General features: G+C 38.5%; 1 protein-coding gene across 3 annotated transcripts; it reads right to left on the bottom strand.

The window, feature by feature from the left end:
• Window positions 1-555: 555 nt before the first annotated feature.
• Window positions 556-24,449, bottom strand: TMEM87A (transmembrane protein 87A). Of its 3 annotated transcripts, none has more exons than XR_011679263.1 (20): window positions 24,317-24,449; window positions 22,791-22,848; window positions 19,220-19,317; window positions 18,303-18,419; window positions 16,646-16,699; window positions 16,488-16,544; window positions 14,791-14,938; window positions 14,017-14,078; window positions 11,957-12,140; window positions 11,070-11,169; window positions 10,246-10,339; window positions 9,309-9,377; window positions 8,183-8,291; window positions 7,004-7,062; window positions 6,695-6,798; window positions 6,257-6,330; window positions 5,038-5,099; window positions 4,077-4,132; window positions 2,641-2,875; window positions 556-2,520 (listed from the first exon to the last, which is right to left on the bottom strand). XR_011679263.1 is itself a non-coding variant. In XM_071427308.1 (20 exons), the coding sequence occupies exons 1-20, from the start codon at window positions 24,446-24,448 to the stop codon at window positions 2,479-2,481; spliced, it is 1,713 nt and encodes a 570-aa protein (XP_071283409.1). In that variant the 5' UTR covers window position 24,449; the 3' UTR covers window positions 556-2,478. The 3 variants fall into 3 exon arrangements, 2 of the variants coding, with proteins under 2 accessions (XP_071283409.1, XP_071283410.1); XM_071427308.1 differs by lacking the exon at window positions 9,309-9,377 and adding an exon at window positions 9,923-9,994 and having other exon boundaries at window positions 2,845-2,875; XM_071427309.1 differs by having other exon boundaries at window positions 2,845-2,875.
• Between the last annotated feature and the right edge of the window lie 41 nt (window positions 24,450-24,490).

Below are 24,490 nucleotides of genomic sequence, written 5' to 3'. Positions count from 1 at the left end.
GGCTGTGGGAGCTGGCTTCTCACACAGCTGCTCCCAAAGACTGCAGTCACGTCCCAGCACACGACTGCTCTAGGCTAGGAAGCAGATGCTACGTTCCAACACAGAAACTCAGCTAAAAAGTGAAAAACCAAAAATTGCTAACTAAGGGGTCAACAAGCTCCCTTGGAATTCAGGACAACTTTAAATACTGCTAGACATGAGTAAAAGAATGAAAAGGGTAGAAGGCTGCAAGGACTGCCTAAGACCCCTGAAGTCAAAGGCTGAAAGCACCACACTGCTACTATGTTTATTTTAGCATTTAAATTAATAATTGAACCATTAATACAATTAGGGAAACTAGTTGGTTCTTTTACTTTTTTTTTTCAGAAATTCATTATTTGCCCTATCTCCATTAGCTTTTCAAATGACAGACTTCATTTTCAAACTTAAAAAGAACTGTTGAGAATAACTGCATTATATATACCATGGACTAAAGAGCTAAAATCAGGCAGCTTTGTGAAGATGGTAACACTTCATGTGAGAGAAGAGGGAGTAAGAAACTGGAAGGACACAAGGTTAGCCTTTCTACTCTTTGCCTAGCCTTTATTAAATAGTACATACAAACTTTTGTGCTTCCAGTAGAGAACATTTTTATCTATTTGTTTCAAAAAACCCAAACAATCCAAACCAATAGGATTTCTTTAAAAATGAAAACAAAACAAAAAAAAATTAAATAGCAAGCTTTGTGTAGCTTTATTTCACAAAAATTTCCTCTCCCCAAAAGGACATGGAGGTTATATTTTTTTCATCTATATCAATTAAGCATAGCAAATTAGAAGTGTTTTCTAATTAAGGATTCTATCTGTGGCCTGAAGAGGATGGCAGAAGAGCTCCAGCAACTCTTGCAGAAGCAGTGAGGTGCTATAGCCACACCTTTATTTCTCTGCCCATGTGCCCTTCCCACAACACAGCTAGCAGAAGATGCTGTGTCCTTGTGCCTCAGCTACTGTAAAGTGCCATGTTCAGCTTGAATTGCTGACAAAGAGGAGCTACAGCTAAGCTACCAGACCTTACAGTGGAATGAAATGAAGTACAGGCACGTGTTCACTTCTGCTGACATAGCTATGAGAAGAACCAGAAAACCTGATGCTCTATGCCGTTCCAGCAGCAGCCACATCTGCTTCCTAGATATCCAGCTGCTGCTTGCCTCCTAATCATCAGTTCTAAAGGTTATGAACCCAAATTAGAGCTTTTGTCACACAGTCCACAACAGGTTTCCATGAGGAAGTTATTGCAACTTCAGCTGTTGCAGCCAAGCAAAAACCGGAACATTGTCCAAAAGCTCTTCTTCATTTAAAAAGGAGAAACAAAATGCAATTACATAGAACAGAAACCTGCAACTTTGACTGAAACACAGTGATCTCAGAGTACCTCTTGGCCACAGGGACCAGCTGGGACAGGAAAGCCCAGCATCAAATCACTTACAGAGGAAGGAATTCTAAACAGACACCAGGAACAGAACTATCCCAGCACTGTGGACTCCCCATAAATCCTCTTTCAAGTAAGGCAGGCAGTGCTCACCATCTTCTCATAGAAAAGTGCCAACTTCTTGGTGGGAGATGTTACACAGAAAGGGAGAAGAGTTCTGCTGAAATATCCAGTTAATGTCTGCTTAACATGTAGTCAAGCACTTGTGGAGCACTGCAGGAGTGGTTCTGGTGATGTTTGCTTTTGTTGTTTTATTTGTTGGGATATTTTTTTAAATTATATCATGCAACACATGAAAGGTAGGGGCAAATCGTTTTTCCAGGCATCCACCACATTGCCGGCAATGAGATGTGCCACAGCAGCAAGTGTTAGCTCTAGGCAGCTGCTACCTACAGGTCAATGGCATTTAAAATAGAAAATCTTTCATACACAGTGTTATGAATAAAATTGCACTTGATTTTGTTAAAAACTCATATTACCGTAACTTTTCCAAATATTCCCTTTCTGGCATCTTCATTTTCTTCATCAACAGGAGCTTCTCTCTAAAACTCTTTCATGCATGTTGAACACATGACATACAACAGCAGCTGTTATCTACCAGAAAATGGGTCTGTTGTTTCTTCAGTGCTTATTTCTATCTGTCCCCACCCTCCCCCCAAAAAGGTACAGGCAGTTCACCTCTAAGTGTCAATTGTAACATCAAAATATAAACTCCTCAAGCAGACATTAGGAATTTTAGTTTCACAGATTAAATATTTGAAAAGTTACAGAAGGTGCTGGAATAGTACACGTCAATTGCTTAAAAATCCAAACTTGCAGCAACTTTAAATTCAAATTTCCAAAAGGTTTATAATGTCCTTGTGAACTTCTTCCACAGCAAGACACCCTCCATGACATTAAAGCATCAAACTTTCAAGGCTGAGATCAAGAGACAAATCAGCAGGATGAACTTGCTCCACCAAGCAACTTTAAAAGAGGTGTCTCCACGTCCAAGAGCAAAAAGTTACTCCTTCATTCCATTTTGGACCTTTCAAAGTGGGTAATCATTCTTTCCTAGAAAATAAAATACCCAATCTTGTAATTTTCCCCAGTAGATTTACATTTTTCAGAACATGCACATTCACAACAAACAACACTCATATGCATTTTAAGTTAGGAGTCCAACTTACATACCAGATACACCACTTATTTTAGAACACATTTGTACTTTAAGAAGTTGTATCATGGTTGTTCCCACTATCCTTCCCCTCTTGTAGTATTTTACTGTTCTGTTGACATGAGCAGTGTCCAGTTCTGATAAGCCAAGACCTTATCAACTGACTCATGACTCCCTGGCATGTTAGAAGGCTAATTTGAACTGAAGATTTCTTTACTGACCTCATCTGAATCCAGAAGAGCTGGAAGAGCCCTGCAGTGGGGGGAAAAAGAAGTTAAAATAATTAGAGCACATAGTAAGAGCATACTGACAACCATTTTCAACCTCACATTTTTAGGGCACAGAAAAGAAACAATCAAGACAGACCTTTCAATTTAAAAGAAATTAGAGAAAGACACACAAAAAAGAAAGAGGCCAAGGAGTATCCTCAATGACCTTCACAGTTTTTATTCTTTTTTATTATGCTTCTCATTAACAAGTGAACAATTTTCAAGTTGCCATGAAATAAGCTGCTTCACTCATACAGGAACACTGCTGAACTGCACTGAAGCCATTTACAATATGGGACCATATTATAAAAACATGTCCCAGAAGTCAAACAAGTTCCACTGGTACTTCAGCCTTTCCAGCTACAACAGATCTCCCATTTATTGGGATCTTGGCTCTTCGCAACCCTGATCACACTCTCAGAAACAGAAAAATCTGCAACAGATTACCTCAAAGTGCCCCCTCCTAGTTTATACCAGTCTAGTCCTTCTTTACTTAAGGAATCCTATCAGTCATCAAAAAATAAGTACTAGGACTGGGAAAACCAAATTCAATTGAGAAAATGCACTTTTCTTCTTCTTAAAACTTCACCTAATTTCTTTTCTTTACCTAAGTTCAAGGAAAGTTTTGTACTTCAATCCAGACCCTCTGCCAAAATTACCTGTTCAAATTTGTGAATACACTGATCTATGAACTTCAGTTTTGTTTTGAAAAATGTAGACACAGGCACTGACACTTCTAGCATGTCTAAGTTATTAAAAGCAGAAGAGATATAGACAGTGTACATAGCTGACTGTATTACCACAAGCATAAAAATGACATCACATGTTCCAGATAAAGCTGAAAACTGGATTACATTAATCCATGGTTTACATTCAGCAAGATATTCAAAGGTCTTCTCAGAGCACTAGAAAAGGGGTTGTTTGTTCTTTGTTTTCTGGATTTATGGATGTTGTTTTAACTTCAGTAAAATGCAGACCAGTCTATAGTTTCACATTCCAATTGACTATTCCTTAAGTCAGCCTGTGTGCAATCCCAGCAGACTCCATAAGAGGGCTCAGAGGCCAGTGCCAGGCTGAACCCAACCCCTGCCCATGGAAATGCAGCATACAAGTGAAAAGGCATTCTGATGCCTTATTCCTGTGGGAAAGGAACCTGCCTTTATTTAGACTACAGAAATACTCACACATCTGTCACTGATGAAGGAACATTCTCCTCTACCCACTTCAGGTCATCCTCCTGCTACAAGTACAGAAATTAAACAGATAACAAAAGTCAGTTTTTCCACAATGCTGTCACATATGCAAGATTTTTTCTTCTCAACCTACTTGACAAAAAAAAAAAAGTATTTATAATGTCAGTTAAAAAATTAAATACAAACACACACAAAAAACCTCATTCAGTCTGATTTCTAGATTAAGAAAACACATTTCAAGGGGAAAAAAAGTAAAGAAAATCCCACCCACTTGCTGTGAACTCTGTAACAGTCCTCACCACCACCCCCTTGCAAAATAGAAAAGTTTAACTTTCTTCTTATCTATCCTCAGGTAAGTAGTATACAGCTGCAACCAACCCTTGAGAAAACAACGCTAATGACAAAAATATGATTGCTATTATAATGAATTCCTACAGGTACTTTCCACTTTTAAATTTATGCGTGAATTCTATGAAAAGATTTCAAGACATATTTTAGGACTCCTAGATGAATGTGAAAACATCTTGCTTATAAGCCACAAAGAAAAAATGCATGTCCCCCAAAGTATTTAGGTAGGTACATAAAAGTATACACATCATCCCATTCATGTAATGAATCACCAATCTAAAAACCAGAGGGCAATTTATTTAAAATATGCCTCAGTCTCCCTCTCAGACTGACAGATTTGTTAAAAAAATATATTAATCACTATCAGAATATTGTTTTATACAGTGCTATCTACACTGAATTGTGGAGACATTTCTGAAGAACACACTGAATTCTTACGTTCCCATTGTATTTACAGGAAATCTCATGAGAAACCTGTATTTACTTTCTTTTCAGCAGTACTGTGTTAATGACACTTTGGCTCACTCACACTCCAAGGCAAACTAAAAAGTAAACAAAGAAGAGGTGAATCTTATATTCTTCGAAGTACAGAGGTCATACTCACAACTTTGTTTGCTTTTACATTGCCATTTGGTTCTTGCTTTGTACTTCTCATTTTCATTCCCTCTGAAGCCAAAAGAAGAAAAAAAATTAGGGTAACAATTTTAATTTTTCATCAACTGTACATGAAAGCGTTGAATGTTCATTCAGGATATTTCATCTGAGTTAAAGAGACAGAGTTAGACAAGCTAATGATTTAGACTGCTTCTCCTTTGAAAGGCTTGCAGTATTTTTTCCTGACAGGTGGAGTATGCAATTTTTCCTGAAATTTACAATTTTACCTAGGAAATATAAATTTCTAGTCCCTTTATTTAAGCCAGACATCAGCAGCATAGGACTCAGACATAGTTCCCAGAGAGGCTGTGGAATCTTCACCTCAAAAAATACTCAAAAGCCATCTGGACACAGTCTAGGGGCAATGTGTTCTGGATGACCCTGCTAGAGCAGGGGGCTTGGACAGAATGACCTCCAGAGGTCCCTTCCAGCCTCAACCATTCTGAGACACAGGCAACTCCTGAAGTTTATTTTACTTATTGACTGCTCACCAGCCACTTGGTTGCCTTAAAAGCTGAGAAGCAATGTGGCCTGGCAGGCAGCCATATAGTGCTGGTTTGCCAAATGCACTAAATGGATTACACACTTCTCCTCAGCTCCTAAACAAGCCGAACAGCACTGATATATCCCAGCATAACTGATTTGTGGACAGACAGCAGTAGGCATGTAGCCCTACCTTTCACACAGCTTATAAAGAGAGGTGCTACAAAAGACAATTTCATGAATAAACATATTCACTCCTACATTTACACTGGACATTCCTATGCTAAGCCCTAATGTAGAGAATGAAGAAGATTTCACAGTTGAGAGAAGAGATAATAAATGAAAATTCTTAAACGGGATTTTAAAAGAGAACTGCACACTAAACCTCTGCCTAGCAACAATATCCAAGAGATCCTTATCATCACAACTGGATTAAAACCTCAGACATGACATATTTAATCAAACAAAGCCCACTGGACATGGCAAAGCAACCACAGCAGTAGCAGTGTTTTCAGTGTCAACAGAAAATCCCAGAATTAAACAGGTGATGTAAATACTAAACATAAAGCCAGTGTTTCCTCTAGAATTCTGTGTATCAATGGCAATTTTTGCCAGAGAGCAAGACACCTTCCTCCACAGAACTGTCTTCAACACTGAAATTGATTGGAAAATTTTTTTTCTCTTACCAAAGCTTTCTTTTAACATTGGCTCTTTCTGCTCATCATCATCCTCCTCTTCTGACAGTGGTGAGAAAGCAAACCTATGTGAAAGAATAGTGAAAGAAGTGAAAGACTGAAAGCTACCTTAGTATTCCATCTCTTGTCTCCCAAGAAATCCATTACTCCAACACATACATGGCTTGATTATTCTGTGAATCTCAGTGATTATGTTTAGTGTCAGTCTTTAAAACAATGCTTAAGTTACTTCTTTTGGAATTAGCTGAGCACCATGAACAGACTGGATTTTATGTATGTAACTTCTCTAGGTTTACCTTTCCCTACAAACACTGCTTAGTATCCTTATTGATCAGTGGACAGCAACTAAAAATCACCCACCAGTACTCTTTGAATAAACAACCATTCCTACAAGCCAGGATTTTTAAAAAGAGGTAAGAAAAGCTGAACCTTTGGTTGTTAGCAGATGGTCTCCACAGAATCATGATGACAAAAAGGATCATTGAAAACAATAAACGCCAGATGGCATCATCCACCCATAGCTCTTGCCAGTCCTGTCAAGAAAACCAGCACAAATGAAAGATGTTGTGAAGCAAGAAATGTCATGTCCTCATCTCTTTCCAAGGATGAACTATAGGCATCCATCATTACCCATAAAAGCGATACTTTTAGCCTGTGGTGCTTTGTGGCAATATCTCACTGCCAAATATAAACTTATCAAGAGGCAGCAATTGTAGAAAACATTAAATATAAACTCACCGACTGACAGTCCACCAGCCTGAACTTCATGGTTGTCCAGATGATGAATACAATGGATGCTGCAATATTCAAACAAACAAGCTGCTTATTACTACAAAAGATGTCAATTCAAGTACCCAACTAACAGGACTGTGTTTCCCAAGCAAAGATCAAAGACCTCAAGTCTTGAAATCCAATTTAATAGTTTTGGAAAACAAGAGATGGATCTATTGCACTGACCTTAGAAATTTAGGCATAGACCAGTATATTTTACTCATGTTTCTTTACAGACATAAGGCATAAATCAAATACAGAGTATTTAACCAACTTCTAACTATTATTCATTATTCTTGTATCACTTTTATCTAGCATCCAAACCATGGTTTTATTATCACTTGACAAGTAAAGCTGACCCAACCCCTGAAGTAACTGAACAATCTGATCTGCTTGAATGCCTTAAGCATTCAGATCCTGACCCATAACAGTTCCAACACTCAAACCATGCTCTTACCACAGTTTTAGAAGAGACTTCCCTCCACTAAAGTATTTTAAGATGACCAAGAACCAGGTGCTGAAAGGAATTTCATCAGAGCCAATTTTCAAAAGGAATGTACTTTTTTGATTTTTTGTTTAAATAAAAAAGCACAGTCTTTAAACTTTTCTGCTCATTGTATTTATAGCAGAGAACCTGGAAGCACCAACAAATTTATTCTTGAAATTCAGTTGATCACATATAAATGGAAAAAGAAACTCAATCTGTATTCTTCCAGAATAGAGAGGGCATTATGCTACAAAACTAAGAATACAGTTTTTCTAAGAATCACTCTGATCTTCAGACATCTTAAAACCCCATCACATACAGCAATATCACCATCTTGGCAAAAAGTATCTCTGTGAAGTTAACAGCATAAGATAATAATAAACTTTTGCCCCTGGCAGCTTGAAGTGGGACAAAAGTGCTGTGTTAGAGGAGCTGCATAGAACTACTGATCTTGTTAACATCAGGACTAATAATCCACTATCTGTGAAATATCAACATAACACTTGGCAAAGACCCACTTTTAGAAATGGGTCAAGTGTTAGAAATACCAAGAATTTCAAATGTACTTACAGAAAGGCCACCAAACTTAAAATTTGCAAATCAAGCCCTATATGGAAATGAAAAGTGGTTTTATTTAACTGGAAAAAATTTCTGCTTACCTGCTACTGCCAAGATGAGTGTGTTGGTGAAGTGCCGATACAAAGAGAGTTTCACAACATTCCTTCGAAGTTTTAGCAGCTTCATTGTTTGAGTTAAGCTGATGAATATGTATGAAGAGTCAAGGAAAAGTCTCTGAAGGGACAAGCTAGTCACAAACTTAGGAGGATATAGACTTTATGATCAACATCTCTCTCAATCACACACTCTAACCCTCCAAAAAATTAGAGTATTCTCAGTAGAAGATTCATGCTACGACAAAGGTACCAGAGAGCAAAATCTGTCCTTTTCATGTTATTTAGTCATCTACACCTATAACTCTTGTCACACAAAGATGGTATCCAAACCTCTATTTTGGACTATGGCCTTTTCCCTCGGGAAAGAGTTGGCTGTGCTTTTGATAAATGAAAAGGAAAATCTAAACCAGAAATTAGTTAAGATCTATCTAATGCATATGGGTGCCTTCACATTTTCTTTTGCTTTATTTCCACAGTGACAAAACAAGTGGTTAGGAGAGACATCATAAGGGAAAACTGTGGTTATCACAGCTGGGCACCCAGCTATTCACATTTTAAACAATTTTTGTGATTGACTTTAGCTAAGAACACTTTGGAGGGATTTTGCCATACACAAGTTCAGCATTTGATGTCAGTTGCTAAAGTGACACAAGATTATGGTTGCTTAAAATGAATACATCAAGACACCAAAAAATAAACACTGCCTCATTTTGTCACTTACTTCAAGACTAGTTCGAATTTTACAAAGACTTTTAGGTTTGATGCTGCTAAGCAACCTTCTCCCTAAAATATAAACTGACTCATTTCTTCAAAGGCTACTGCTCTGGTGCCATGACAGGCTACACTAGGACAAAATACTTTCATACTCAACAATGAGAGACTGATAACAGACAGACTATATTTTGGAAAAGCTTTACACAGGCACATCCAGTTCAGCAAAAACAGCAGAGGCTTACCTGAATGCTCAATTATAGAACTTCTCTAACCTTTACCAGATGTACAAAAAAATATACACTTAGATCTTACTTTAAAAAAAAGTTGAGCCAAGAAAAGACTCAAAAAACAAATTCAAAAGAAAACACAACCCATCAAGTAAAACAGTGAAGGATATCCACCAGCACAGGGCAGTATCTAGGAAAGCCAGGGGAATAAAAGCCAAGGAGGCAAGATCATTCTGGGCCTGGAGACAAAGAGAGAGCCAATAAGAACAAACTGAAAAGAAAACGAAGTAGAGAAGTAAGAAGGGTCAGGCTGTTTTATGAGAAACCAACAATATCCCACCACAACACTTCCAAGTTTTGCTACAGAAACAGAGGGCTTGAACCAAGAGTTTAGTCCAATGTACAGAGAGGAACTGACAATACCACATTGTCAGTTCTCCACCAGCAAGGCAAGAAGCAGTTTTCCAGATTAAGTCAATCTAGCACTGTTAAAAGGAGTCTCTGCTGAGGCAATTGCTGTGATTAATTGCTCTGGCCATTTCCATTACAGAAAATTAGCAACCAGCTTGTTAGAGGTGTAGTAATTAAATCTTTTACACTATCCATGGATGAACTGAAAGCTCCACTGGCAACCATGAGTTTGACTAAAAAGGCAAAACTTGTCTTTGCATGTACATCATAAACTTACCAAAGTCCTAACAGAAACAAGCAAAACACCTTTTATTCCTTTCAAGTACAAGACAGAAATAGTAAGCTATGAACAAGGTCACTTTTAAAAGGATATCCACAAAATAATACAGGCATCAATCATGGACAGGGCCAAGTTTGCTATCAGAGCCACAGTGTCATAGAAAAACTGGAAAAGTATCAAATATATGACAGGTTAATTTTATCCCAAAAACAGAATAACAGAAATCTACATCCCAAAGAGGCACTTAATGAATCCAGTAGCATCACCACTCACAAACACTTCCCCAGGCACAGCCTCCAAAACTGGAACAGTGGGAATTTGGTTTGGTTGTTGGGGAGGGCAAGTAACTGTTCACACAAGTACATACAGCCAGTATGTCTGTGGCATATGGGAAAATTCAAGCAGTTATTACTGACCCCTGTGACTCTAAGAACACCTTCCATGCCAGAAAATAACAGATAAAGGGCTCCAGCCATAACTACTTTGTGAAGAGTCACTCCAAGGCGAGGTCTGTAGGAAACAAAGTGAAATTCAGATTAAGTGGAAACCAAAAAGTAAAGTCATGTCAACTTTATCTAAACATAAGGTATGAAGCATATGAATAAAAGGTCCTTGGAACAAGCCACATCTTGATCCAGCAATATTATTATGGTGCTTGAAACTTACTATTCATTTTGTCTCAGGTATGATGTGACTAAGGGAGAGACATGCAACAGTCCTGTTTTTTAGTTAACCTGTTTAGTTTTTTATGACCATTTCAATTAGTCTCATCTCAGTTCTTCACCAGTGTCCCCAGCAAACCCGCACTTGCCAAAAATTCCCACTGCCACCTAGCATCTGTTTATACCATTGAATACAGCTGGGGACAGACAAATGAGCCACAATCTTACTGAAGGAGATCCCCTCTCCTGTCACTGGTTCTTGACCCTACCCCATTTATATACGCTTCCCCTCTCTCAGAAGGTAGGCCCATAAATTTCCCATTCCAGTCAGTGGAGCATCTCAATAACGACTCAGAAAACCACCCTACAGTAGCACACAGAAGTAGATGGAAAGAAGAGCAATCACAGTATGGAACTGTCTCAGTTTACTAGAGAAGAAGTCTAGATCTTCAGAGCACTTAAATAAAGCACTTACTTTTAAACAAGCAAAGGGAGATGAATACTGCCCTAAAGTCTTAAAAACCAATAGTGAAAACCATTTAAATAGATCACAAAAAACCTGTAACAGAATTACTTACTTGACTATCCCATATCCCAGGCTGACTATGATGACCAGAGTTCGAGCCAAGGAGCGCTTCACAGCAGAAAGAAGTTCTGCCAGTATTACTGCTCCTTGAACTACCAAAAGCAAAGAGGAGAAAGTTAGGGCATTAAAATGTAATTTCTGTTTCATTAACTACTGCATGCAATCATAGTATGAGAGCAGACATAAAAGTAGGCTACTGAAGTGCATAATCTTTTTATTATCTACATCTAGAGTTAGCTTTCAGAAAAGATAGGTCACTTAGCATTAAAAAAAAGCTACAGAAAAGTTTTACATCCAGCCTGGATACTCTTCCAAACAAGTCAACCAACAAAACTTTCTGCACCATGGGCATGGCAAATAAGCAAAGTCATAATGACATTTTACTTGCAGTGTTACATTTGTATGCATCCAGCCTGAAAACTCAAAACCAGAATAAGAGTTTCAGGTAAAGGGAATCTCTTAAGATGGATTATGAGGCTATGGGTTCAATACTAAGTTACCACAATGCTGTCATGTTGAACAAGAAGTTTCACAGTATCTTTCCAAGGTCATTACCAATTGTGAGAAATTAATTACAAGCTACACTGAGCAAGTCCTATTTTAAACTTAAAACCAGCACTGCAGCAACAGAATGTAGCATTCTATATACTTAAGACACTACTCTCAGGAGTCAAAGAAAGCAACAGCATTTTAGCTTTAGAAGAACACAGAGCACCATGTTTCCAACATACAAAAATACAGAAACTCTAGTTCCCTGTTCTTTGTTTTGAAACAATCCTCAAGTAACCATATAGTTAACATGTATCTGCCACCCCAATTTAGCACAAGCCGTTAGTGCTATGCCCCTCAATTATCCTGCACAAGGCAGCTGCCACCTACCGGACTCGCCCGTGTAGCGGATGTTCTGGAACTCGGCATAGAAAACGGCTTTCTCAAGCATTCCCAAGAAGATAACAGCACCAATCCAGAACTGGATCCTCAGGAGATCCCGCCAGTAACAGGCTGACCACGCAAGCCACAGAACCCCGAAGAATACGTACACAATACACATCACCATGAAAAACTATTGCACAAAAAGAAGAAAGACATAGGAACTTTAGACCCAGAAAAATAATATCCTTGTTTCCATTCCATAGATGTAAGACAACTCTATTTTCTCCTCTAGTATAGCAACTTTGGAAGTTTTTAAATAGACAAGCATTGTTTCATTTGTCTTCTCTGGACTCTTTAACAGTGAGAGTCTAATTTCTCACTACCAACAAAGGGAATGAGAGTAACTGAATTTCTGCGCAATTTCTCCCTTGAAGAATAGTCTGGCAATTTTTTCTAAGGAAAATACATGCTACTAGATTCCAAAAAGGTAAGAATTCAAGCAAATCATCAAGTACTAGAAACACTATTTGTTCTCATGTGTTGTTCTATTAATAACTTCATCATACATTTACAGTACTCTGCAAATAAACACACAGACCACCTTTAGACACCATTCCACAGAACAGAGATGAGCAACCAATGCTTGTATGCCCTGTGTTCAAATAATCTGACAACTTTTCTCAAAAGCTGATTTCCAGCAAACTCAGCTTTTGACCAACTTTTAGGCCAGCAAAAAACCTGCAGCTGACAAAGAAATCCAGATATTCATTTAAATATTAAGATTTTGTGATTTTTGTTTGGTTCAGTGTTACTTGCTTCAGAAAAACTTTTTATGGTATGTCTCATACAGCAAACAATAAGCTTGACAATGTTACTCAATGCTGAATTTTCTAATCATACCAAAGACAGGCAAAAAGAGGAATTAGAAGAGAGTAAGACATTAAGTGAATAGCAGGAAGTAGTTAGCACAGGACAGTGCTTAATAATCAAGTAGTGTCCTCTTTCAGAAGTAAGATTTTTTTTTTTGAAAACCAAGCACACACTTAATTTCTTAGCTGCACAATCCACCAAAACTTTCACAAACTTAAAACACCTTCCTTAGGAGAGTAGTTTACTGATCCTTACACATTTTCACACCTGACCAATCCATGCAGTTCAAATGCTAAGAATCTAGGCAAGACAGCTCACATGCAGACACTGTGTTGAGAAAACATTTAGAGATACAGATTCTTTTCTGGTCCAGTCACATGGGATATTTTCACTGATGAATTACATTTCAATAGGGCTACTGGAGGCTTTTTGCTTCTCCAGGAAGTAAAATGTGTGTTTCAGAAATGCTGCCAGGCTTCACTATTGACAGGCTGCTCTTGCCAATAGAGTCAAGCTAGAGACTTACTCGTTATTGATCCCCAGCTAAAGTCTGTCTTCACTACATAAACATTTTAAGTTCCTTTATTGTTTAGCCTTCTGAACAGAAGAAACTAGAAACCAAGTCAATAACTCCTTTGAATAAAAAGGGGATTAGCTCTTTGTAGCTCAATTATGCTTTCACTGCTCAGCAGTGTTAAAGACCTCTTCATGGGGTGTAAAACAGCTGGTGGAGGAAGCGAGATTAAGCTATTAAAGAACAAAGAAAGCAGTGACAAATGAAAGGGTAGCTGCAAACAAAAGCACAGAATAGCAGATTTTCTAAGACATGAGCTAAGGAGAAAAACAGCACCAGTAAAACTTCTCACTTTAGAGCTAATAATACTGATAACTTCAGGAACAAAAAATTAACAACCATTAATTCAAACAATCCAGAGAAGGACAACATTGGCAGCACATGCAAGGAACAGAAATCTCTGTCTGTTTCCCCTACCCTGTACTCAGTACAAAAAAAAAAAAAAACCCAACCAAACAAAAAAAGCCCATCAAACCAAAAAAAACAAAAAACACCCTTGGCTAAATAACTTTTGCTCCTGAGAAACTAGCTCTGTGTTTCCAGAAGTATGACAGCAGTGTATTTAATTGACATTCAAATCAACTGACAATTTTATAGATCAAAGAAAAGCTGGTTTACTTACAATCATCAGAGGGTAGTCTGCAAGTGAAAGATACTCATACGGCCCCTTCAGTTCTACTGTCACTGTCAAAAGACAATCCAGTTACAAAATCAAACAAGAACCAAAAGGAGGAAGCCAGGACTTAATTGACTTTCTCTTAAGTGTAAAGAAATTCCACATCTTCACATGGCCTTTAAAATCTAACTTGCACTTTAATAAACCTAAGACTCATAACATACTCGGCGCCAAAAGCATGCAGCTTAAAATTACACATTCCATTACCAAGTAACTCATAGCAGTACTTAAAAGTAATTTTTGCTGGACATTCATGTATAACAGGAAAAATTCAGAAACACATGTAAGTTCACTTCTTAAGGGGATTTTTAAATTTCTCTGAAGTTTGAATAGGTTATCAATGCACTGTTAAATATAATACAATATCAAGGTGATAATTATGATCTTTATACTCTAAGTTTTGACTTATTAGTATAGATCACTGTATTGGTCTGCACATTTCTGAAAAAAAAAACCAAGCCTCAAAATTGAAACGTTTGGGATGGACGTTTCCTGAGTTCTATCAGTAAACTGACAGAACAGTCTTAGGATCTTCAAGACAGAAACAATCACCTCTTTTCTTAAATGAGCAGTAGTAATATTCTACCTATGTGAAGCGAAAGACAGTGTCTTATGAAATTGAACCATACAGTATATGCTAAGAGTACCTTAGAATACTTTGACTAGGAATACATAAAATAGTGCTGTATTTTCAGTTTACTCTGTAAAGAGCTATCTTACTTGTAAAGGGCTTGTTCTGATATGAGGAAGGCGTTGTTCTCTCAGTTCTTTTAAGCCCGGCAGTAGAAACCTTTGCAGTTTTAAGTGCAATTTGCACAATAAATATATATGGCCCATCTCGCCAAGTTTTGATAACAGCATTCATTGCCTGAAAATAAAACAGCTCCACGTAAACAGTGCACAGTCAAGGAAACAAAGAAAAGACAGAAGTAGACTAGCCATATATGAGTGGTAGCTTCATGTAAATATAAATTTCATCTCTTCCAAGACCTAAAACTTGTTAATAATTATCTGATATGGGAATTTTAAAGGTACTTATTAGACATCACACTTAAAATTTAGTTGTTTGATTCAAGAAGAATCCTCTAAGATCTGGGAGATGATCAGGACTTTTTTTGCAAATCTAACACTGGCTTACTGAAAAGTACTCAAAGGTACTGCAAAAACTACAAAGAATTCAAGAAAGCATCACACTTTTTTCACTACAGAAGCATTAGGACCACCACAGAGATTTCTGCTGAAATCAATTGCTTGGGAACTGCAGAGCTATAGAACTCATCTCCCTGGTGAAGGCTGAATTCTACAGCATAATACAGAAGTAGCTTAGCTGTAAAAGATTTCCATAGTAGCCATTTCCTATGGACACTACTACTACAGTCCCTGCAACAGCTCTCATACCTGCAAAGTTCAAATCCTGGCAGTGAACTAACAGAGGAACCTTGTCCAGATAAATATTTGCACCATACATCAAATAAGAGGTATCTCTGAGTTCCAGCACACAGAACTGTTAACTCCAGAAGTGAAGAAGGTCTAGACCTCTCAGAAGCTGCACTATTTACTAAGAGCTTTAAAGTTAAAACTTAGACTATCTACATGTATGCCACTCCCATGACTACTGCAGAACTGCAACAAAGATTTTTTTTATAAAGGCCTCTCCAAGAGAAAATCAGTATTAAGAGCATTCATTTCTTTTAAGAAACCTCTTGACTGCAAGATGCAAAGCAAATAGAATATTATATATATTAAAAAAAAGAGTTTATGCTAATATTCACAAAACACAAAACTCAGAAACACAGTAAACTTGAAAGAAAATGGATAAATTTATATACACAAATTTTGCCTTTAAAATGCCTTTTCTTGCTGCATTGATTCTTTACTTCGTAACTGCATGCATCTACTTATGTTTCAGCTTTACAATAAACGGCCCCTTATGTACACAAGGAGTAAAATACATTTTCTTTCTTGGCATCAAGGACATTAAAGTTGAAGTTGTTTTGAGAAATGTTCCTAGTAATATAATATATAATAAAAATACTATGAAGTAATCAACTTTTTAAGTATAACGTCTCTGAAAAAAAACTGACTGAAGACAAAACCAAATGTATTCTGTAAGAATTAGTCATCAAAGAAGATAATTTAAATTACTATTTTAAATTACAATGGAAAAAGAATTTTTTAATTTATACCATTGGTTTGAATTGTATCAGTTCTGTATTTCACTTACAGAAAAAGCAGTTACTCTGTTTTCTGTTTTTCCAGCACTACCTAGTTTCAAGCTAAAAAAATCCAGGTGTCAAAAAACCATAGAATATGCTCCCATCAAGTTCTTACACAAAGAAATATAAATTTTAAAAAAGCAAACAAAACCAAAATAAGACTGCTGAATTACAAGCCATGCCTAAATTCAGTATACATACAGTTTTATCTGTCACCATTGTGTCATTTCCTGCACTCTCCTTCTTATCTTTAAAGCCCTTAGGGAGAAAATAAAAAACACAGAAAAATGAATAAGTAAGTATGCCAAAACTATCTCTTCTATGACTACACTGCGTCCTTAGAAGGAAAGGAAAATTACCTCTTGTTTCTCAGGTGAGAGAGGCTTTGGACGAAAAAATTCTTTATAGAAAATCTGCAAGATATAAAAAAGGTAAATAATTTATAGACACTTTATAGGCACTTGAACATTTATAGGCAATTCACACATTAACATGACATTATCAGAAAAGCTTCCAATAAACTTCATTATTCTTTAAACAGCTGTATTGGAGAGCTTTCATTTTTCTAAATCAAAAAAATGTCCATTTATGCAAGAAGTCTTGAATACTTAATGTTTTGTAATTTCAGAGTTACTTTTCCTCCCCTCAAATAACAGGTATCTAGTTTTAGAAACCAGACATGATAGTATGAAGTTAATTTTCTTTTTGAAACATGAATCAGTTTTGTATCCCCATCACATGACTGATTCACCACAAACAGATACAGGGTTTTGAGATTTCTGCCTTAATCTATGCAAAAGTAAGTCCCTGGATGAGTGAGTGCCTATTAGAGATCAAAATTTTTCTAACTCTCCTGAACTATGGTGACTCAAAATCTAGTGGAACTGCTACACCACAAGGATAAAGCTGAACATTTAGAGAAGAAATTGCTGTGAAACTTCAGAAATTAATGTCTGACAAGAATATATTGTTAAGAATTCCACAGACTTTCCAGAGGCATTGGAGGAAAACTTGAAGACTTTTAAAACCTTAAAGACTTTCACAAGCATGTTTAGTTAGGATGCCCAAATCCACATTACACAGGTGAACTCACAAGATGTCTTCTACAAAACCAAGTAAAAACAGTAAAAGCATGCATCATCAATTTTTTTCTTTCTTTTTGAAAACCTTTCAAGCCATCTTCACACATCAAAGGAATTAGAGGCATGCAAATAGATTACTAAAAGCCATATTTAGGCATTAGTCTTTTTTCTTAATTAAAAAACCCAAACAACCAAAAATGCCAAAAAGCAACCCACAACACTAGGTTCAATAGTTATGAGACATTTCCCAGTATTTTCTATCCATAATCTTTTGTCTACATGAGGAATGACTGAACACAGATAGAACCCTCCGTAATGTGCCTTCAATTCTAAAGTATACCATTAAATAAAGACAGCAAATTACACTGGTATTATCATCAGTCTGCTGATATACAGCTGGTGTAGAGCTGATATCTGCACATTACTTCCCTGTGCTAATTTTGCATTGTCTCCTTGCCTTTACTTGATTTTTTTCCAACATATTCTAGCACTCCTATTCCGTGAGTGCTAAAGTAATTCATTTTTCAACACTCATTTTCATTATTCGACTAATAAATGCCAGTCCTTTATTGATTCAAGTTTAGTGGGATTTTCACTCTGCTGCCACTTCTAATCAACTAGCAGTAGCCTCCTGTACATGAAACAAATTCAGAATACAAACCACAAACTAAAAGAACATTGATCTGTACATCACTTTTACAGGATTTGGTTGAGGTTTTCTCACTACCGTGAGCAAAACATTGAAGAGCAAGCCAGAAGTGAACGAAAATTAAGAACTCATCATCACAGCTTGGTTGTCATAAACAGATAAAAAGAAGTACCTCCCATCCTATAGTGGTACTTACATAGGATGCCAACAGATCTACCAGGAATTACCACCTTCTCTATATATTGTATAAGATAGCAGAGCAAACTCTGAGCTTTCTACCCATACCTGAGGCCTGAAGAGCTCAGAGCAGTTTGAAAAGAAGAGAGAAGAAGTGGCATAGTATCCTGACCAACCCGGATGCTCTTCAGCTGTAGTCCCAAAATAGTTATCTGCTTGTTCATCCTGCCAAACAGAGTAGAACTTGGGTGTTAGCATCAAGTATTTCAAATGGTTTATCTCAGTACACAGCTACAAGACCTGGAAAGATCCGTAGTTTTGCTCTGCACACACTCTTGAATCAAATTTAGTAGAATAAAGGCATCAAAACTACACAAGACTATAGAAATGATGGTATACAGGCTTTGAGTAAGAATTAAAACGTAGAGATGTAGCAGAAAAAATAAACTTCAGTCTGCACAAACAAACTCTGCATTATCATTTTAAAGAGTGAAGACTCAGTCCTGTGTTAGATTAGTAGTTACAACTGTCATAATTAATAATTTAAGTAAACATGAAAAACATTAACCATAGAAAGCACAACCATGTTCTAATACATTAGCTAGAAACATTATATATTTTGCACAAATTGCTAATGCTTGCCATGTGCATCCATAAAAAACAGAATTTAGACTTAACACGTAAATATTCAAATTTTTCTATTCACTGTCATTAAGCATTCCTGCAAATATTTTCAAATACCATAAACTCACTCATTTTAGAGTCACTGTATTCACTTAAGTTCCAAAATTAAAACAATTTTGACAAACACTTCCACCTGGCCTAAAACCCAAAAAAGTCAGCAATTGCAGCAAGTTGTGGATAATTTCAATTCTATTCCATAAATCTGTTATCTTCCAATGGAAGAATGTGTCTTTCAGGCCCAAATCACAACGTGGATGCAAGAGAGACATCTCTAACTCCCTCCTTCCAAAACCTGCTTACCTCTAAAAACCATAACCTATGTTTTCCCATGGAATTCTTACCCCAAAGTTGAAGACTTCATTGTAGCAGTCAGAGTATCTTAAGTACCAAGTCACATTGAAACCCTGGGAGGATTCACAAGCTTTTTCATCTCCTTCAACTAAGAAAACAAACAAACAAACAAAAAATCAAACATGAGATACGTAAGGCACCATCTGCCTTCCAGGTTTCCAGGTTTCTCCTCCCATTCTGTGCAAAACCAACATAATTAAATTTTAAACATGAAACTGAAAGCAAAACAATAGAATATTTTCCTCAAGTAATTCATTACTGTTCAATGAAAGAAAGAAGCATGTGAACAGAATTCTATTATAGCATTATACAATTCTATTAAAGAGCTGAAGATCATTTGGAAACTTTTTGTTCTGAAGACAATCAAGGATGTTTCAGCAACTGCAAATACCAAATGAGGAAAACAGCGGTGACTCCAATACACAAAAAGGGCCTCCCTTTCAGAGACAGGAGCACATGTAACAGGCAGAGAAAGCTAGGAACAGGATAATACTAAGCCATTTCCACATACAATTTAAATATATCAATGCCATCACCAAGGAAATGAAGGTAAGATTGTGCCAGTTAACAACCAGCCTCCCAAAAAACACACAGGGTATCTACACACTGGCCCATGCTGTCAAAGCTGCAATGCTACCTAAAACAGCAGTAAGACAACTTTTCCTCTGTGATTTACTTTACTAACAACATGCATGAAAAGTGAAACACAAGACTTTCTCCCTAGCCAGGAAAGGTTGTGTGGGGTTTTGTGTTTCAAATCTCATTCTTAAAGCCCAGTGAAGAGAATTTGACATTAAGAAGTCAAGCAGTGACTATTCAGAGTCTTGGAAGAGCCATTTAGATGATTACATTTGTGTTTCCCCAGTCAGCAAATGGCAAAACTCTTTCGAGTTAACAGATATTTGCAGTGGCTAAGAAGTTCCTACAACTTTACAGGCAACATTCATATCAGAGGATGCATCCACAACTTTCTTACATGTACACTTCTAAGGAATGTTTCCATACTGACCAGGCAGAAAAAGCAATTAGAAGGAAAACCCTGCCACCAGGTATTAATTGACTAATCCCACTTTATACCTCGTGAGTACTAAAACACATACAGCTAAAAACTCAACAGCTGAGTTTCTAACACCAAAAAATTAAGCAAAATCACTGAGAAAAAGCACCTTCTGGTAAGCATGAAAACAAGGCATATATGTTCCACATTGCCCTAGATGTTACAGAAGGTACAAGGAAACTAAAGCACTGCAGTGATGTAAGCAGATGCCAAATTCTTTGATGACACAGGCTCTTCTGATAAAACTGACCAAATGAGGAGTATCTCAAAAAAAAAGTGCTAGCAAAAAATAAGATTCAAACCCACCTTTTAAATACCTTTCGCTCTGTGAAAAATAAATAGGGAACTACATATTCAGCAGTAGCACCCAGAGAGGTAAAATAGGTCACTAGAACAATCTGCAATTTCTGCAAACATCAAAATTACAGAAACTTTAAAAAGGAAGTACTTCAAAAGTCAGAAAAAGTATCCATGGCATTTACTGAATTCAGCGATATGGAAATTTAAGTTCCTCAGCCTTTAAACAAAAGCCAGTAATATTCAACTTGAATGCAGTCTTTGTACTCATTTACAGAGAGCAGGATTTCTATCACGATCCTATACAAGAAACTAAATGCCTTCTAGAACAGCACTTCAAAAAAGTAGATAAAAATAAATTCATTATTGACAACACTGCATGCCAGCAGCAATCTTCCCAGTCAGAAGCAGAAAGCATCAGACACCAATGTGCCAAAGAGTTTAAAAAAAAAAAAAAAAACAAAACAAAAATCAAGAAGAGGGGAAAAAAAGGAGAAAAAGAGATGCAGGTGCTCAGGAAAACCATGAACAGGCCATGAGCAATCATGTTTGGCAAGAACGGTCATTTTGTCCTCACAAACATCACACAGCAGATGTAAGAGGCAACAGACAGGAAACAAAAAGAGAATAGTTTCCACACAAGCATGGGCAGAAAAAAAAAATCACAAAGTTGAAGCTTCCCAGCATCAGATGCAGTTTAAGTTTCATCTAGGCTGAAAAAATAAGTTCCCAGCCTTTGTTGCTTCCTCTTTCATTTTCCAAGTTCATGTCAATCTTTTAATCACACCGGTATGTAAAACAGGTGTCTTCACTAAAGAATTTTAAGGCTTAATGCCTGTTTAAAGGTTGACAGTACAGTGTAATTCAATTCTACATCAGGAGGCAGGGGGTCGAATTCTTACTGACAGATCTGCCCTACAACAAATAATTTCTTCCCATGCCTTAGCTCCATCTCTCTGGTTTTTTGGCACAAGTAGATTTACCACACACATCACTTCAGAGACCTGTATCTTAGATGCCATGTCACTACAATACACTATTTATATTAAACTTTAGACGAGAAAGCCTAAAACCTACCAAAGCACCAAAATGCCCTTTCAACCCCCACTCCTCTTCCCAAGCAGCAGACTTCTAATTTTGATCCTGCAGCTTTACACTTGCAATTGTCTCACTGCAAGATGCGAACCTCAGTGGGTCAGTTACACTTGTCAAGTGGGAAAGCCCTAACACAGAAGGGATGGACCTTCTCTAATAACCACTCAAATTCTACCCTCCTGTTTCAGATTCATGTGGGATCAAGAGAGGCACTTCAACAAAGTCTCCTTGAAAAACTGTCCCAAGAAGGGCATGTATTGGAAATTAAACCTGAAAAACCACAAGTACAGAGACTAAGCAGCCTTCCCTCATGGTAAAAACTGGTGCAAACAACCACTTAAAGTGTTCAAAAAAGATTTCACACCTTTCTAAATCAACTAGTCACTTCTATAACATCTTATTGCCATCTAGATGCTGTCCTCATGTTCACAGGTAAGAGGGTATTTCACAGAAACTTTCCTTGGACCAGAAACCTACATAACCCATAGACCTGGCCAGATCAGTGAAGAACAATACACAGAAGAAATCAGAAGGCTGCCAACATGTTTGTTCGACAGAAAAACTCGATGATCCCAATCACGCACTGGGATCAGGAGAAAACACCTCTCAGGAGAGCTCTGCTGCAGTGTGCAACATTCCCTCACAACACCCAGAAGCACTCAGCTAAAAACGAACAAGGCTTCAAAAAACCTTGCCTTTTGTATTCCCATCAGTATACAAATAGCCCCTGTCCAGCTGGCACCAGATCTCCCAGACATTTAACAATCTTAGATAGGAAAAGCACATCTCACAGCACAGTGCAGCACACCCCACACATGGTTACCCACTATATGAAACAAAGTGGTGCTCCCATTGCCCATCTTGCCCTCTCCACAAAGAGCATGAATAGAGCCATTCATTTTTGCTCCAACCTAAGCAGATCACAACTGGGAAGCTCCAAGGCTGTTAACAGACTCAACCATATCAGAGCTGTGGCTTTCATGCAGTGCTAGATTAGCTGTTTCTGGAGCCAGTGCAGTTAAACACTTTACAGTGTTTTGAGTTCCAACTGTTAAAAACAGGAGGGGTGTCAAAAAGCAGAGAGAGCCGGTTAATTCCTTGTAACCACTTACATCTCAGGAAAATGGTGGTGTTGCTGAAGAGAATCTTCCCAAAGCTAAACTTCTTCCCCTGCAAAGGCACAGAAGAGGAAGAGGTATTAGTGGGTTTGATGCCTTATCAGCCCTAAAATCACAAGCCAAACAAGTTAAAAATGATAAAAAGCAGTTACCATTAGTAGACAGTGCTCCATGTGCACTTATGGTGGAGCGCACACATGACGTAGGGCTTCAGCACTTTTCTAAGTTTAGCAAATTAGCAAAATTGACAAGAATCCCCAATTAGAAGTACAGTTAATGAATTAAATTCCCTCTTGGCTCGACCCCCTACTGAAGCCTCCTCCTTGCTTCTAGCCCCACGCTGTTTATCCCTAAATACGTGGGAAAGTGAAATGTCCTCGTTCACTGAAGAAGTGAGATTATAGGATTCCAGGAATGTGTTTGTCTCACTTAACAGGGTAGGAGAAGTACTGAAGTTAGCTAATAAATTATATAAGTATACAGTAATAGTCTGTAGAGCTACTAACAGATGAAAAATACATAAAATGCAAAAATATATAAAATGGAAAAATCTCTTGGCATCAGGTTTAATGTCACTGAGCTTAAGTAAACATAATCTTCCATTTTAAGTCAATACAGTAATGAAAGCAAATGTCAAATCTGGAGCCAGTCTTACTGGACTTTCCAGTCACGCTTCACCACCCTCCAACATACTCTTAAAGATGGTTTAAGAGACTTGGGGTTTTTTGATCCGCAAGCGGAATCAACTTCACGTTGACATCTGTTGAAATAATTACCATTTTCTTGCTGATGAGATGGTCTGGACGATCCAACAAAAAAAAAATTTTGTTCTAAGAACCAATAGGAGCATTCACTGTGATCCTTCAGTTTTGTTCCTGAGGCTCAAAAGCCTCACATAAAGTACATAGTACTCTTAATGCCTGATAAAAGTCCGACCGAATTTGAGACGAAACAGCTTTCCTCCATGCAAATTCAAGCAGGCAGGGTTTATGAGAAGTGCCGAAATTCCTTCACCTGCCCTAAGGCCCATACCTCTCTCGGTCCACCGCTGCAGCGGCCCAGCTTCCCCGAGGCCAGGCCCCGGCGCTGCGGGCCGCCAGCCCAGCCGCACGGGGGGCGCAGGGCGGCCTCTCCTGCCCAGGGCCCACCGAGGCCGGGCACCAGCCGGGTAAGACACTCCCTCCCTCCCCACGCGCCTCACAGGGGCGGCTCTCCCTCCGCCGCCCATCGGATTATTTCCCGCACAAGCCTTCTCTCCCCTGCCGCCACCGCCGACCCGCCAAGAGGGCTCAAGCCCGGCAGCAGGGCAGGAGGCAGCCACGGCCCCGAGCTCCCGCACCAGCTCCGGGTCAGGCTCCACAGAGGCGCGGCCTGGGCGAGACGTCCCCGAGGGCAGCCGTGTCCCGCCCGAGGAGGACGCGCGGAGCAGCCACGGCCTCCCGCCCGCACACGTTCGCTCCGACCGCCGCTACACCAGCCGGCCCGGCGGCTCCGAGCCCGGCCCCGCTCCCCGCACTCACCAGGAGCACCGGGAGCCGCCATTTGGAGCGCTGCCCGGCGCCCGCCGTGCCCGCCAGCAGCAGCATCGCCAGCAGCCGCAGCAAGACGGCTCCGGGCCGCCGCCGCCCCCCGGAACGCGGCGCCGCCACCATCCCGCCGTACGGAGGCCGCCGCGCTGGCCGCGCCTCTTCCGC

This window comes from Agelaius tricolor, unplaced genomic scaffold, assembly GCF_023055355.1.
Source record: "Agelaius tricolor isolate 1412-34295 unplaced genomic scaffold, bAgeTri1.0.p SCAF_5, whole genome shotgun sequence".
NCBI lineage: Eukaryota > Metazoa > Chordata > Aves > Passeriformes > Icteridae > Agelaius > Agelaius tricolor.
The sequence above is the reverse complement of the archived record's forward strand: the minus strand, read 5'-3'. Positions and strand labels throughout refer to the sequence as shown.